Source organism: Microtus ochrogaster, chromosome 8 (assembly GCF_000317375.1).
Source record: "Microtus ochrogaster isolate Prairie Vole_2 chromosome 8, MicOch1.0, whole genome shotgun sequence".
NCBI classification, from domain to species: domain Eukaryota; kingdom Metazoa; phylum Chordata; class Mammalia; order Rodentia; family Cricetidae; genus Microtus; species Microtus ochrogaster.
The window spans coordinates 88,282,428-88,296,419 of record NC_022015.1 but is presented as its reverse complement, the minus strand read 5'-3'; the positions used below and the strand labels follow the sequence as shown (position 1 = coordinate 88,296,419).

The 13,992-nt window shown below is 44.4% G+C and overlaps 1 protein-coding gene across 1 annotated transcript in view; it reads right to left on the bottom strand.

Moving 5' to 3' along the window:
* The window catches only part of Grk5 (G protein-coupled receptor kinase 5), a 205,384-nt gene extending 199,740 nt beyond the window's left edge, over positions 1 to 5,644 (bottom strand). The window contains exon 1 of the mRNA XM_005352574.2: positions 5,399 to 5,644. Within this exon, the coding sequence (XP_005352631.1) occupies positions 5,399 to 5,450 (52 nt within the window). The 5' untranslated portion in view covers positions 5,451 to 5,644. The remainder of the gene's footprint in view (positions 1 to 5,398) is intronic.
* Between the last annotated feature and the right edge of the window lie 8,348 nt (positions 5,645 to 13,992).

Genomic DNA, 13,992 nt, shown 5'->3' with positions numbered 1-13,992 from the left:
TTGGTGCCTGTCCTGGAACTAGCTCTTGTAGACCAGGCTGGCCTCGAACTCACAGAGATCCGCCTGCCTCTGCCTCCCGAGTGCTGGAATTAAAGGCGTGCACCACCACCGCCCGGCTCAAGAATGGTTTCTTAAAAATGAGCATGGAAATAGGATTCAATCAGGAAGTAACTGCTTTCTTTTTTAAAAAGTAGCTTGATTAATACAAATAGAAGGTGTCCTCTTGTGTCTGAACGATAATTAAAGAAACAACACTGTCTTCATTTTCTAAAAATAAATCTCAACCATAGCACTCTTTTATTAGGTACATCTAATGTTAAACCATGTATGGTGGCTCACACCTGTAATTTCAGCACTTGAAAGGCTGAGGCAGGAGGACTGCTGTAAGTCTGAGGCCAGCCTGGGCTACACATGGAATTGTAGGCAAATCTGTCAAAAAAAAAAAAGTCTAAGTATTATGTTTTACCTTAAGCCACAAATTTATTGGCAACAAATATTAACTTTAAATACTGCCTACAGGCCTAGATGGTTTCATAATGTTGACAGTCCCCAAGCATGCGTTGAGAGTTAAACAATGCTTGGAAAAGGCAAATGTAGTCACGTGTAGAATCCATTTCTAACACCCACTTGGGCTTCCATAAAGCCTGCAGTGCAGGCCCAAAGGCTATCATTGGGCTAGCTACTTACTACAAGAGCTCTGACTTTTGAAGACATAACTTATGCAAGAATTAGTTTGGGCACTGAAAGATCACGATCTTTTATAGCTTAGAATCTGACAAGCAGCAACTAAACAACTGAAAGATGAGTCTTGTGTGCCTTTATCAGACGCTTATTAAAACAGGCAGCTAGATGAAGCACAATCATCATTTGAAAATTTTCTGTCGGAAAGTCAAGCCTTTTGAATGTTGCTTTTGGATTCCCTATCTCTATGTACTGAGAAGGAAACTACATGAACAGGCAGTTTCATTTAACAGCTTAACAGTATTGTGTTTAATAGGCCAGGCTGCTTTCACACACGCCAGCTGCCAGGCTAAAAGCTGTCACTCTTCTGCATAGTCAGATTGAAGAAAGAAGCTTTGGGTAGAAGAACTGTGCCTCCTCAGAACTGTAGTGACTACAAGCTTCGGAAATACCCAGACTTCTGACAACTTAGCCCAACCATGTTTCAGCTCCAGTATCAGGAACTAACAACACACAGGGAAAGCAGGCTTCCAAGCTGCCCTAGAACACCAAGCCTATCAAAGGCAAAGCCCTCTTCTCCCAGCTCTAGGTGTTGGCTCATTTCCTCCTGCTAGCCTCCCTGGCTCTTTCAGCCCCAAGGTTCACCTTCTCCTGGGTCCCTAATCTTGATCATCAGGCAGATACAGGCAAAAAGTCATAGCCTTATCTATGAAAAGTTTCTTGTACATTCTGGTTTTCAGAAATTGTGACAAATTGCTGAGTCATGATGTTCCAGCACTTGCTAGGAACTCAAAAGAAAGAATACATGTTCAATAAAAATCAAATCAAGGTCTTTATCGATCAGACAGGGCTATGACCACCTGCCTGTGAAGAAAGGAAAGGTAATACCTTGCAAATGTTCCTCTCACCAGTACTGTTCAGATCTAGACTGGGAAAGAGAACTTTTACTGCAATAATAAACCAAAAAGAAATACACAAAAGGCATTCTGCAAACACTCTCACCCTCTACCAGTATTTCAACAGGAGCTAGCCTGCCAATTTTCTGAGATTCTGAAATGTAAATAGATACAAAAGACTTGGTCTGGGTTCCTCTTTCATTAAATGCGTAATCACTTAGCTCATTTTCATAAATTGGCATGAATTCTGTCTCAATTTATTTCTTTGTTACTTAACCATTCCTTAGGAAAGTTAAAGTTCTTTTTTTTTTTTTTTTTTTTTTTTTGGTTTTTCGAGACAGGGTTTCTCTGTGGCTTTGGAGCCTGTCCTGGAACTAGCTCTGTAGACCAGGCTGGTCTCGAACTCACAGAGATCCACCTGCCTCTGCCTCCCGAGTGCTGGGATTAAAGGCATGCGCCACCATCGCCCGGCGAAAGTTAAAGTTCTTAAGAGAAATCAAAACCAATTTAATACTTTCTCACACTATCAGGAAAAATAAACAAGTCACACAACATAATTCAGTAAGTTTAGCATTTTGCACTTAGATCTCCATATTTTGTTATTTCAAAGTAATTATCATAAAGGTGAAACTTAGAGGCAGTCAGTTCTCTGTCAGTCCAGCCTGGGCTACACAGTCAATTAGCAGGGATATACAGTGAGCCTGTGTGAGAGAGAGAGAGAGAGAGAGAGAGAGAGAGAGAGAGAGAGAGAGAGAGAGAGAAGGGAGAGAGGAAGGGAGGGGGAAGGAAGGAGAGAAGGAAGGAGGGAGGGAGGAAAAGAAGAAGAAAAGGAAGATGAAGAGGAAAAAGAAGAAAAAAGAGAAAAGAAGCAAGTTCATTTGTTTGTTTGGTGGGTGGGTTGGTTAGTCTCACTAGGCGTAGTCCTGGCTGGCTTAGAACCCTCCATGTACACCAGAAAGGCCTCAAACTCAGAGACCAGGCATGTACAACCATGCCCAGTTTATTCCATGCCAGGGATCAAACCCAGGGCTTGGCGCACGCATGCTAGGCAAACACTACATACATAGACATATACATATAGCCTTTCTTTTTCTTTTATCTTTCTCTTCCTTTCTGCATCCTCTAACTCCTTCCCTCCCTTTCTTTCTTTCCTCTCTTCCTTCCTTTTCTGTGAATGGCAAGATAGTGCTAGGGAACAAATCAACGTCTTTTGCATGCTAGGCAAGAATTCTACATCTTGGCCAGGCGGTGGTGGCGCACGCCTTTAATCCCAGCACTCGGGAGGCAGAGGCAGGCGGATCTCTGTGAGTTCGAAACCAGCCTGGTCTACAGAGCTAGTTCCAGGACAGGCTCCAAAGCCACAGAGAAACCCTGCCTCGAAAAACCAAAAAAAAAAGAATTCTACATCTTGAAACATTCATTTCTGAATATAGAGATACTACAGTACTTGGAGAATTACTAAATTCAATATGACTTTAAGTAGAAAACTTAAGAGAATATGCGTTTATTTCTAGACTCCTCCATGTTAATTAGGATAATCTCACAACTTTAATAAAGTACCAGTCTTTATTGACTAGAAGCACTTAAAATTTTAGATTATCTTTGGACATAACAGGGGAGAATTAAATACAAATTTTAGAATGAAGTGAACATGTACATGATTAATTTATCACTCACATGTCAATCTGTTTTCTTGCAGGCAAAGCCCTCTCATTTGCAAGGCATTCTTAAGAGCTGTTTCTCACCAGGAGATGTCTATTGAACTCTCACAGGAAAACCAAAAGACTTTAAAAGGAAAAAGGCAAAGGGCACATTCTTGAGCACTTCTAATCACAGTAATTCAGTCCCAATGGGAGTCCACCATTCCACAAACACTTTCCGTCCATAGCCTTCTGCCCTAAGACCCCAGAAAATTCTATATTCTAGTCCAACACACAAAAATACCAGTCAGTAAATTCATTTCAGTCAAAACACTGGGAATCATAGCAGGGAGGAGGGTGTCGGTGCTGAGGGTACAATAAGCAAATCCTTAAGAGAGCTGACTCCCTGAACAACAGGAAGAATCAGTGGAATATGCAAAGTCTCCACGACCATCATACCCAGCGATTCTCCAAGAAATAATTTCAGAATTAATAGAGTCGATTATCAAAATAATTAAAATAACTTCAGAATCAATTTGCCCAACCCGTCCTGAGATGTACCGTCCTATCCCACCATGAGGTGGCAGGGGAGTTCTCTCTACCTCCAGGCCCAGTGTAGAGCCTCCAGCCCACACCTAGCTCTACGTCACTAAAAATTTCAAGTTAGTGGAGGTGAGGAAACAAAACAAAACCAAAAGTCTAGGGTCTTAAACCCTAAAGTCACCTTATAATAGTAATAGTGGCAATTGCCCCCCTAAAAAAGTTGAGTGAAGGGCAGCAGAGGAGAGACCTGCATATTTGAAACTCTACTCAGCTTTTAGAGCATTGCCTCCTTCCAGGTGGCTGCATAGGCTGACAAGAGACCTGAAAGTACAACATGAAGCCAAGATGAGTTGCTGAAACCTCGCCCAAGGAGGGTTGTAAATTATTGGCCACAAACCATGTACAGAGCCAGAAGGTGATGGAATGGGCTGGATAAACACGGGGCGTTTTATTGCTGGCCAGAAAGTCTTCCTTCATTCATCAAAACGGGTGAATGAAAATATTAGTAAGTAGGGATGGCATTTTCATGGGCTGCATACTGAGAATCCATCTAAAGGGAAAAAAATCTTACAGCTTGCCCTGGATATTAGATCTAATACAGCCTCCTCTCATGAAAAGGAAAAAAAAAATTCCCCTTTCTTACCAAAAGGTTGCACACCAGAGTTCAAATCTCAGCAAGTGAGATATTAAATAAATCCCAAGTTTTCCTAAATATGTATGTTTACTTTCATGCAACACAAACCTTTTAGGACATCTAAGTTTCTGACCCCACACACACTTTTTCAACTCAAGAAAGAGTCAAAATACATAGTAACAGGTATTACTAAGGATCTTACCCACTCACTCCACTTGGATGACATTTCTAACGGTTAAATGCCTGAGATTTAGTAAGATGCATACAAAGCGCACCTAAACAGCAGCACCCTTACCTTTAACTGAGCCAAAACAAAACAATTACCTAATGCGGGATGAGGTGGTTATTAACAATTCACCCTGAAATTTTTTATTATTTTCCCAGTGATTTTTAAAGCCACCCTTTTATTATTCTATAAACTGGCTAATTTCTCAATATCCTACTTTGCCTTTAAAAGGCTTTCTTCCACACGACGACGGGATTTCCCTAAGAAATTTTCCCAGAGGATGATTCCCACCAATAGCCTTTATCAACTCAGCCTGCGCAAGCAAAGACTTGGTTTCTGCTAATTCCAAACAACACACACACACACACACACACACACACACACACACGGTGGGGGGTGGGGGTAGTTCACACTCTCAAAAAACATCCCGGAACAACTCGAGAGGCTATTTTATTGGCACGTTTTCTTTTCTCTCTTCCCTGAAAGAATGCTTTTCCAACTGACCTTTAGACAGCTGCGGAGATCCCAAGATCTCTAGGTTCAGCTGGAAACTAGAGGATATTTTAGCATCTTAACTCGTGCCTGCAATCGTCTGTGCCCCAATCCTAATCTTCTGAGCTCAAAGGCAGAAGCCCCCCAACATTTGCAGACAGATCTCCGAACTGTACCGCGAGCACTAACTCACCGCGAGCATCCTTGCACGCCCGCTGCCCACTCGACACCCGCAACCCGGCCCGCGGCGAATGCGCCATGCACGCACGGGACCACTAGAGCTTACCTTCCCGGGCTTTCAGCAACACCGTATTGGCCACGATGTTTTCCAGCTCCATTGACAGTCGGAATCAGCAAGGGAGCCGGTCGGCGTGGCTGTCAGCGCCTGGGGTGATGCCGGTGCCGTTGCTCAGGCTGAAGCCGCTAATGCCAGAACCGGGAGCAAGCAGCCCGCCTTGCTACCGCATTATTCTTGCTCGGAGCCCGCGGAGTTTCCCCCTCTGCACTGAGGAGCCGCCGCCGCCACCGCTTCTTCCTCCCTCTGTGTCCCCCCTCCCCCCTCCCTCAACACTCTCCCCCCCACCCCCCACCCTCTGCGCGTCTCTGTCACTCCATTCTCCTCCCCTCCGAGTCCCGCGGATGCTTTAATGCCTCGGATGCTTCAGCCTCTCCTCGTTCCCCTCCCGGGGGTGTGGTACTCTAGGCTCGAGCCGCGGGACCGCGCAGGCGCCTGCTCAGAGGCACCGCCCACCGTGCGCTCTGGGCGCGGGACGGCCGGGAGTTGTAGTCCGGGGCCGGACGAGGCGGGTCGCTTCTGAGTTGGGGTATGAGGCGGAGTGCAGCGGATGTGGCGCTGAACCCAGGCAGCCCAGCCTTGCCGGCAGGAGAGTCAAAAGCGACTCAGCCGAAGCAGAGCGGAAAGTCCCTTTCCTGTCCCGCCAAGATCCTAGGAAGCACAGAACACAAGCCCCGGCGGCGGGACGCTGGTGTGGGAGACCCGGGCGAAGGCGCGCCCCTGAGGTTCCGCGCCGCCCGCCTTCTGCCGCTCACACGCGCCAGGTCGCTGACAAAGGTGCACTTTGTTTCCGGGCAGGAAGGGGTTCCGCAGCCCGGGCGACCGGCGGTGGCCCATCTCCGGCCACGTAGTCTGAGCGCCCCCTGGCGGCGGCGCGTCCAGGCGAACCGAAACGCAGGCGCCCGGGATTCCCGGGATCCCCGCGTTCGGAATAGCTCTGCGGGGCGAGCAACTCCACGATTCTCTTTATGTTCATGTTACTAAAAACACATAAGGAACCGTCTGAGGCGGCTGTGGGAGCGTTAATGAGTAACAAGCCAGGTCAGCGCTAGCCGGCATGGAAAAGCACTCAAATTCCAAGCTTGTTTATCTTGGAGCACTTAGTTCTTTACACTTTAAGAACGTCAGACTCCAGATGCGGTCCCAGCTCCTCTTCACCCAAAGTTCCCCCAGTCCTGGGAAACTGGCTCTCCGGTCACCTGGGGTCTTGCGAGGAGAGTTCTAAAGCTGGAGGCGGGGCTGCGAGGCCCCAGGGAACAATGAGGCCTTTGCCTCCTCTGGGCCTTTAGGGCCGGATATCCGTTCTGAAACCTCTGAAACCAGGTCTGAGGCTTGTGTCCAAAAGAAGGAAAAACTCTCTGTCCCCAGAGCTGCCAGGAAGTAGTAGGGAGGTGCTGAGAGAGATGGAGAACAGTCATTAAGTATTGGAGAATATAAAGGAACTAACGGCATCTCCAGAATGCGGTCACTAGACTAACGGTGATTCTAACAGCCCATGAGAGTCTTCATTCCTGGTGGGTATACTTGCCGCCACCACTTCCTAATGTCTGGATTTGGGTCAGTGGGCCTCACTTGTCTGCAAGCGGAGTTAATAAGTGCTTGTCAGAGGCAGAAAGTTAAGCAAACAACTTGAGCACCAGCACCACAGGAATTACTGTTCTAAGCAACTCAAGCTGAGACTTTGGATACACACTCTTATGCCCAGAGCCCTAACTTGTGATGAAAGGGTCTCTCTCAAAAAGAAGAAAAAGTCTTAAAAGTGAGCATCACTAGAGAGCCCAACTACAGTTGCCGTTTTTTCAGAAGCCTAGGCCTGATGAAACTCAATATTTGTTTATTTCATTGACAATTTTTCACTATTTTTTTTTAAATGGGATCTCACAAAACCCAGACTGGCCTGGAATGCCTAGTCGTGCTGTCTGGGCCCTCTGTAAGAGCAGAAGATGCTGTTAACTGTAAAGTTTTTGGCCTAATAAGCCTCTCTGCTGATGCAATAATCCAAATCAGACCAAATCAAACCAAATTAGAAAAAGCCCAGGTTAATGGATGCCAGCGCTTCCGGGAGGCCCTCCAGAAAAACACGAACAGGGGGTAAGGAGAACTGGAAAGACCAAGTGTTCATTCTCTGGATGGGGGTCAGTTTAAATAGCCTGTGGGAGTGGTCTTGACCCTCCCTGTGGTGGGGTCACCATTTGGCAAGCATTCTCGGAGGTGGAGTTTGGACTGAAGCAACTCCCAGGGGAGGGAACTTAAAAATGGAACTTTCCACCAAACATTTCAAATTGGGTGCCAGGGAGCCGAGGTGACACTCCCAACCAAACATCCCAGACTCCTTGGATAAAGGGATACCAGGGAGCTGAGGTGACACCTCCAGCCAAACATTAAGCACTAAGCCATCTCTTCATCTTCATAATATTTTGTTGTTGTTGTTTATTTTGTTTTGTTTTTTGATAGAGTTTCTTTGTGTGATGCTGGCTGTCCTGTAACTAACTTTGTAAACCAGGCTGGCCTTGAATTTACAGAGATCCGCCTATCTCTGCTTCCCAAGTGCTGGAATTAAAGTTGTGGGTCATCACTGCCTAGCTCCATAACATTTTTTAATAACTAAATTTGAATGCCTTCACAAAGTAACCTGTTCACAAATTTCCTGTGTTTACCGGTACTAGAGATCTTTTAGAAATGCAGATTCTGATTAAAATTCGGATGTCTGTCTATGGCAGATTCTGAAATTTGTTTTTGACAGACTCTAGTGTTCTGTCAATCCTGCAAGAAAATAGACCACCACCCTCTTGATTAAGGAAGCTCTGTTAACTAACTGTAAACCTCACCACTGTGTACTTTCTTGTATCCAGCCCAAATCAGCCATGGTTCTCTACCTCTCTGATAGAAAAAAAAAAAAACACTCCTGTTTGTAACTCTGTAAAGTCCTGCCTGTCTCCAGTTTACAGATATGAAACAGATTCGGCAAAAGTGAGTCCCAGTAGACACTGAAAGTAGGTCTTAGCCTGTCCAGTTCTCTGTCCACTATAGGGTGATGCATCCTCCCTACAAAATAAACAGTTGTAGGTCAAGTTATCTGTGCCTCTGTGAGGAAATTAGGACATTCCAATGTAGGAATGGAACAATGATAGCATTTACCCAGCAGGCCTGTGCTAGCTGTTTGACGTGATTATCAACTTAAACATAACATCCGGATGAGATAGGGAACATAGCTGAGGTTTTGTTATTTGCCTAGGGTTACACACTAGTAAGTAAAAGTCCTAGGATTTGAACGTGGCAGGCAGATCAGAGTTTGTACATTGATCTCTGCCTGACACATACAGGACACTACAACTTGGTACTGAACATTTTTTTTTGTTTGTTTCCAGAATGAATTTGTAAGAAGACAAAGCAGGTGGTTTACTAAATGGTTAAGACTTTAGGGAGTTTTCTATTCCCATCCATATCCCACTGGGAGGATCGTTTCATTCCTTTCAATTAGCTGCAATAACAACTCACAGTCCAACTTGAAAGATTGGTTTGTTTTGAGGAAGAGCCATCTATTAAGTTTCAATAACTAATTAGGGAATTGTTAACAGCCAGCTGAGATGGCTGTTAACCTCCAGGTGAGGTTCCTGTGATGATACAAGGGATGGGAAAGACAAAAGGTGACAAACTGCACATGGGATCAGCTGAGCTAAAAATGCACAAGAAACAGGGATTCTTATTCTTCCAGAAGCACACATACCTCCCATGGATAAAGCTGCTTATTTGTAAATAGAAATCTGCTTTTCTGGAGAACCACAAACTACTTTCATTCTGAAGTATACATTCCTTGTGCTTCAGTAATTACATAGGCTTTCTGGATTCTACTAGAGTTGGAGTCTTCAGCCTTATGAAATCTCGACTTTCAGCTCAGCTAGAAACAGCTGGAAATAGAAATTCTATTTTTTTTTTTAGTCTCTTCTTTCAATGTTTACTAATTTGCCAAGCACTGCCAGGAGTTCAAGCAACTAAACAAGTGTCCCAGAAATTCAATGAGGACCAACAAGGCACCACAGGCTGGCCAGTAGGTCATCACCCAAAGGTCCAGGGGTCACAGGATTCTGAGTAGGCACGAGACAAGCAGGAGCAGGGGCTGAAGGGCTCTAAGCCCGAGAGATGCGATTGCTCAGTACCGGATTTTGTGGGCTAGGCAGAGACAAATCCTCACTAGTGGAAAATGGCCAGAGGTGAAGGAGGGCTTACCAATTGCAGCCGATGTTGTGTGAAGGGGTCCAATGATTCTTTAGTTGAAAACATGATGCTGTTGAAGGGTCCAGGGTCCAGGCCCATCTCACCAGTAGGAGGTAGTGCCAGGATGGCCTGCAGAGTTTTGTGACACCAAATGTTATAATTTAAAAACGGTGGGAAGAAGTCATGCCATACAAGAGGACTCACTGGGGAGGTTTATTGGAAGAGGAGAGAGAAGAGGCAGAAAAGGAGACATAGAAAGGGGGAAAGGGAGCAGACACTGGTCCCTGGGGACAAGAGTGGTGGAAGAGAAAAAAGAGAGGGAAAGGTGGGCAGGGCCCACCTCTTAAAGGGGGCTTGGCACATACACAAGCAGGCTAGGGAAAAGGCTAGGTCATTGTCAGAACCCTGAGCAGGCCAAGGTACTACCTTCTTACTGGCAAGGTTCCCAAGTGGGCGGCCAGGTAATGCTTAAATGCTAACAACAGTGAAACCCTGCTCATAAAAAAGAAAGAAAAAGAAGAACCAAGGGTCTTGCACATGTGTGGCAAGCACTCTACCATAGCCAGTCCTCACCAGAGATGTGAAGGTGATTAATCATAATGTCATAGTAACTAATGGCAGCTTTGAAACATGAATAAGAAACTTCTTTATGATTTTTATCAGTAAATTGTAGATGGAAGTTTCTGGCCCACCTAGTCCCACAGCCATTTAGTCCCAAATAAACTCACAGAGGCTTATATTAATTATAAACTGGTTGGTCTATTGCTCAGGCCTATTCCTAACTAGCTCTTATAACTTAAAATAACCCATAATTCTTATCTATGTTTAGCCACATGGCTTGGTACCTTTTCTCAGTAAGACATTCTCACCTTGCTTGCTCTGTGTCTGGGTGGCAACTAATTCTCTGCCTTTCCTCTTCCCCAAATTCTCCTAGTCTGGTTGCCCCTCCTATACTTCCTTCCTGCCTACTGGCTAATCAGCATTTTATTAAACCAATACGAGTGACAAATCTTTACAGTGTATAAGAGCATTGTCCCACAGCAGTAAATATTTTGTTTATACAATTGTTTTATGTGCCTTGATACCCATTTTAACTAAAGATTCTTGGGCAAAAAGGAGTCAAATGGAAAAGTGTAAGAACCACCAATATAGGGCTGGAGAGATGGCTCAGAGGTTAAGAGCATTGCCTGCTCTTCCAAAGGTCCTGAGTTCAATTCCCAGCAACCACATGGTGGGTCAGAACCATCTCTAATGGGGTCTGGTGCCCTCTGCTGGCCTGTAGGCATACGTACAGACAGAATATTGTATACATAATAAATAAATAAATAAATAAATAAATAAATAAATAAATAAATAAGTAAATGAACCACCAATATAGATAAGTTTCTGCCCTCTCAGAGGCTTGAGGAGTACCAGTTAGATCATGATAAGCAGCTATTAAATCCCCTCCTCCCTGTGAGATCAAACTTTGAAGGGGAAGAGTGGATCTGTACTGGCCTCCCAATCCAATGTTATAAAAATGTCTATATTTTCTAGAAAGTCAAAGACAATCTTCTCTTCAGACTTTCTGCTCTCCAATTGGACCTCTCTCTTGCTTCCAAGTCATTAGTTCTGTGGACACTCTACTTTAAAACTAGGAAATAAGACAAGCTGGTTTGAACTCAATTATCAGTCTGAGAGAAACACAAGATCCTCACCCCCCCAAATGGTTTATAGAAAGTTGAGCCATTTTTGTCTCATTAATGCTGAACAATCAATAGACAAAGAATGCATATTACACAGTAGGAGCATAAACCTTAATTCTGCACTTTCAGAATCAGGGCAGAGAATGCGTCTCCCTCCAGTAATTTACAATTATTAACAGTAATTACAGTTATCTTTATGCTAATGTAAAGAACAATCTAAACCATCACCCTGGCTCATTTTATGAGCAGTATTTGTCAAAGGATTGCCTTTTTTAAAATATTTATTTATTTATTATGTATACAATATTCTGTCTTTGTGTATGTCTGCAGGCCAGAAGAGGCACCAGACCTCATTCCAGATGGTTGTGAACCACCATGTGGTTGCCAGGAATTGAACTCAGGACCTTTGGAAGAGCAGGCAATGCTCTTAACCGCTGAGGCATCTCTCCAGCCCAAGGATTGCCTTTTTATGCTCAGCATCAGACAGGATGCTAGCCTCACCAAAACCTGTCCACTTGTTATTTGTAGTACCAAGAACTCTTAACAGATAGATGTAGCTTAAGAAATATGGCTATTGCTCTGTCTTGTTTGTTTTTACATTTATTTTGTGCATGCATGTGGAAGTCCAAAGAAAACATGCCGGAGTCTTCTCTCCATCCACCATTTGAATTCCATCAGTCAAATTAAAGTGGTCAGGCTTGTGCATACAATATTTTGTCTGTGTATATGTTTGCAGGCCAGAAGAGGGCACCAGACCTCATTACAGATGGTTGTGAGCCACCATGTGGTTGCTGGGAATTGAACTCAGGACCTTTGGAAGAGCAGGCAATGCTCTTAACCACTAAGCCATCTCTCCAGCCCCTCTTTTTTTTTTAAATCTTTATTATAGACACAGTTTTCTGCCTGCATGTATGTCTGCATACCAGAAAAGGGCACCAAATCTCATTATAAATGGTTGTGAGCCATCATGTGGTTGCTGGGAATTGAACTCAGAACCTCAGAAAAAGCAGCTAGTGCTCTTAACCTCTGAACCATGTCTCCAGCCTCTATGTCTTCTTTTTTTTTTAAAGACAGGGTCTGGCTATACAGCCCTAGCTATTCTGGATTCACTGTACAGACCAGACTGTCCTCTAACTTGTGGTGATCCTCCTGCCACATCCTCCCTTCTAGAAGCTGAGATTCCAGACAGGTACCACCATGCCTGGCCAAGAACTGCTTCTAAAAGAGAAGGAGGCAAACTGAAAGGAACCTTAAGCTAAAGTGCTTAGAATCAGCTAGCTGACTCATGGGACAAGCAGGCAGGAAGGACAAGCTTAACACTACAATAACATAAACATTCTCTTGCTCCAGTCTCTAGGCCTAATTGATGTGGGAGTGTCATATATCAATCTGTTGATTTCATTGGTTAAGTAATAAACAAATTGCTTAGGCTCATAGCTTAGAACATAGGTGGGTGGAGTAAACAGAGCAGAATGCTGGGAGGAAGGGGAAGTGAGGTAAGACACCTCAGACAGAGACTCGACAGTTCTGCTCTCTGGAGCAGAAACGAAATGCTCCCCTCTCCCGGAGACGCGATTCAGCTCCGACCCAGGATGGACGTAGGCTAGAATCTTCCCAGTAAGACTGGTGCTCACAGATTATTAGAGATGGATTGATCGGGATATCAGAATTAGCCAGTAAGGGCTAGAGCTAAAGGGCCAAGCAGTGTTTAAATGAATACAATTTGTGTGTTGTTATTTCGGGGCATAAGCTAGCAGGCGGCCCGGGATGCTAGGGACGCAGCCCCGCCACTCCTATTACTACACCTAATGACCTTAGAAACCTTAGGGAAAAAAAGCTTTTACACATATAAAGTGAGCCATCGTGGATATGTGGATATTTTATTTATTCTCAGGAAAGAGAACCTACTTTTTCCCTCTTTGAAGCCTCAACTAGCTAGTTAATTCTAAATGAAATCTATTGAATAACTGGGCTGAATTTTCTTACAGTAATGTAGAATAAATAGGCTATAGGCTACAAGACTGTAGCCTTGAGCATCTGCCTTGAGCATCTGTCTTGAGCATCTGTCTCTGCCACAGTGATATCTCAATTCCAGGGTTTAGACAGGCAGATGTGGCTAGAGATCCCATTCCTTGAAGGAGTTTCCTCCGTAGACAAAGGATGTCATCTAGCAGATACTTTGGGAATGGCAATAATAAGCCTCAAGCTCCACATGGTATAATCTATACAGGTTCATGAATGTGTTAGGACAGTTCCAACTTATTAAAGAAGGAATTCTGCTCCTGGGGTGCGGCTTGGGTCCTAGAGTATCTGTTGCTCATTGTTCAACCTTTACAACCCTGTGTGTTCAGTATCTGACTGGGAAACCATTGAGGCCTCTCTCCAGACTCTATCCTCTCTGTGTTTGGGAGGGGAAAGATTCTGTTTATGGTTTGTCTTAGTGATGTAGGCTGCTGTAACAAAATCCATACCGTAAACTGAGTAATTTGTGAACCATAAAAATGGTTCCCAGCTCATAGTCTTGGAGGCAAGGAAGTTTGAGATCAAGGTGCCAGCAGATGTATGTGCCTGGTGAATTACCCCATATATAGTACTTAGTTGCTTTATCTGTACATGGTCCTGATTGCAATAGGTCTCTATTCTGATGACCTACTCGTCTCCAAAAAGTCCTGCCTTTTATTATCA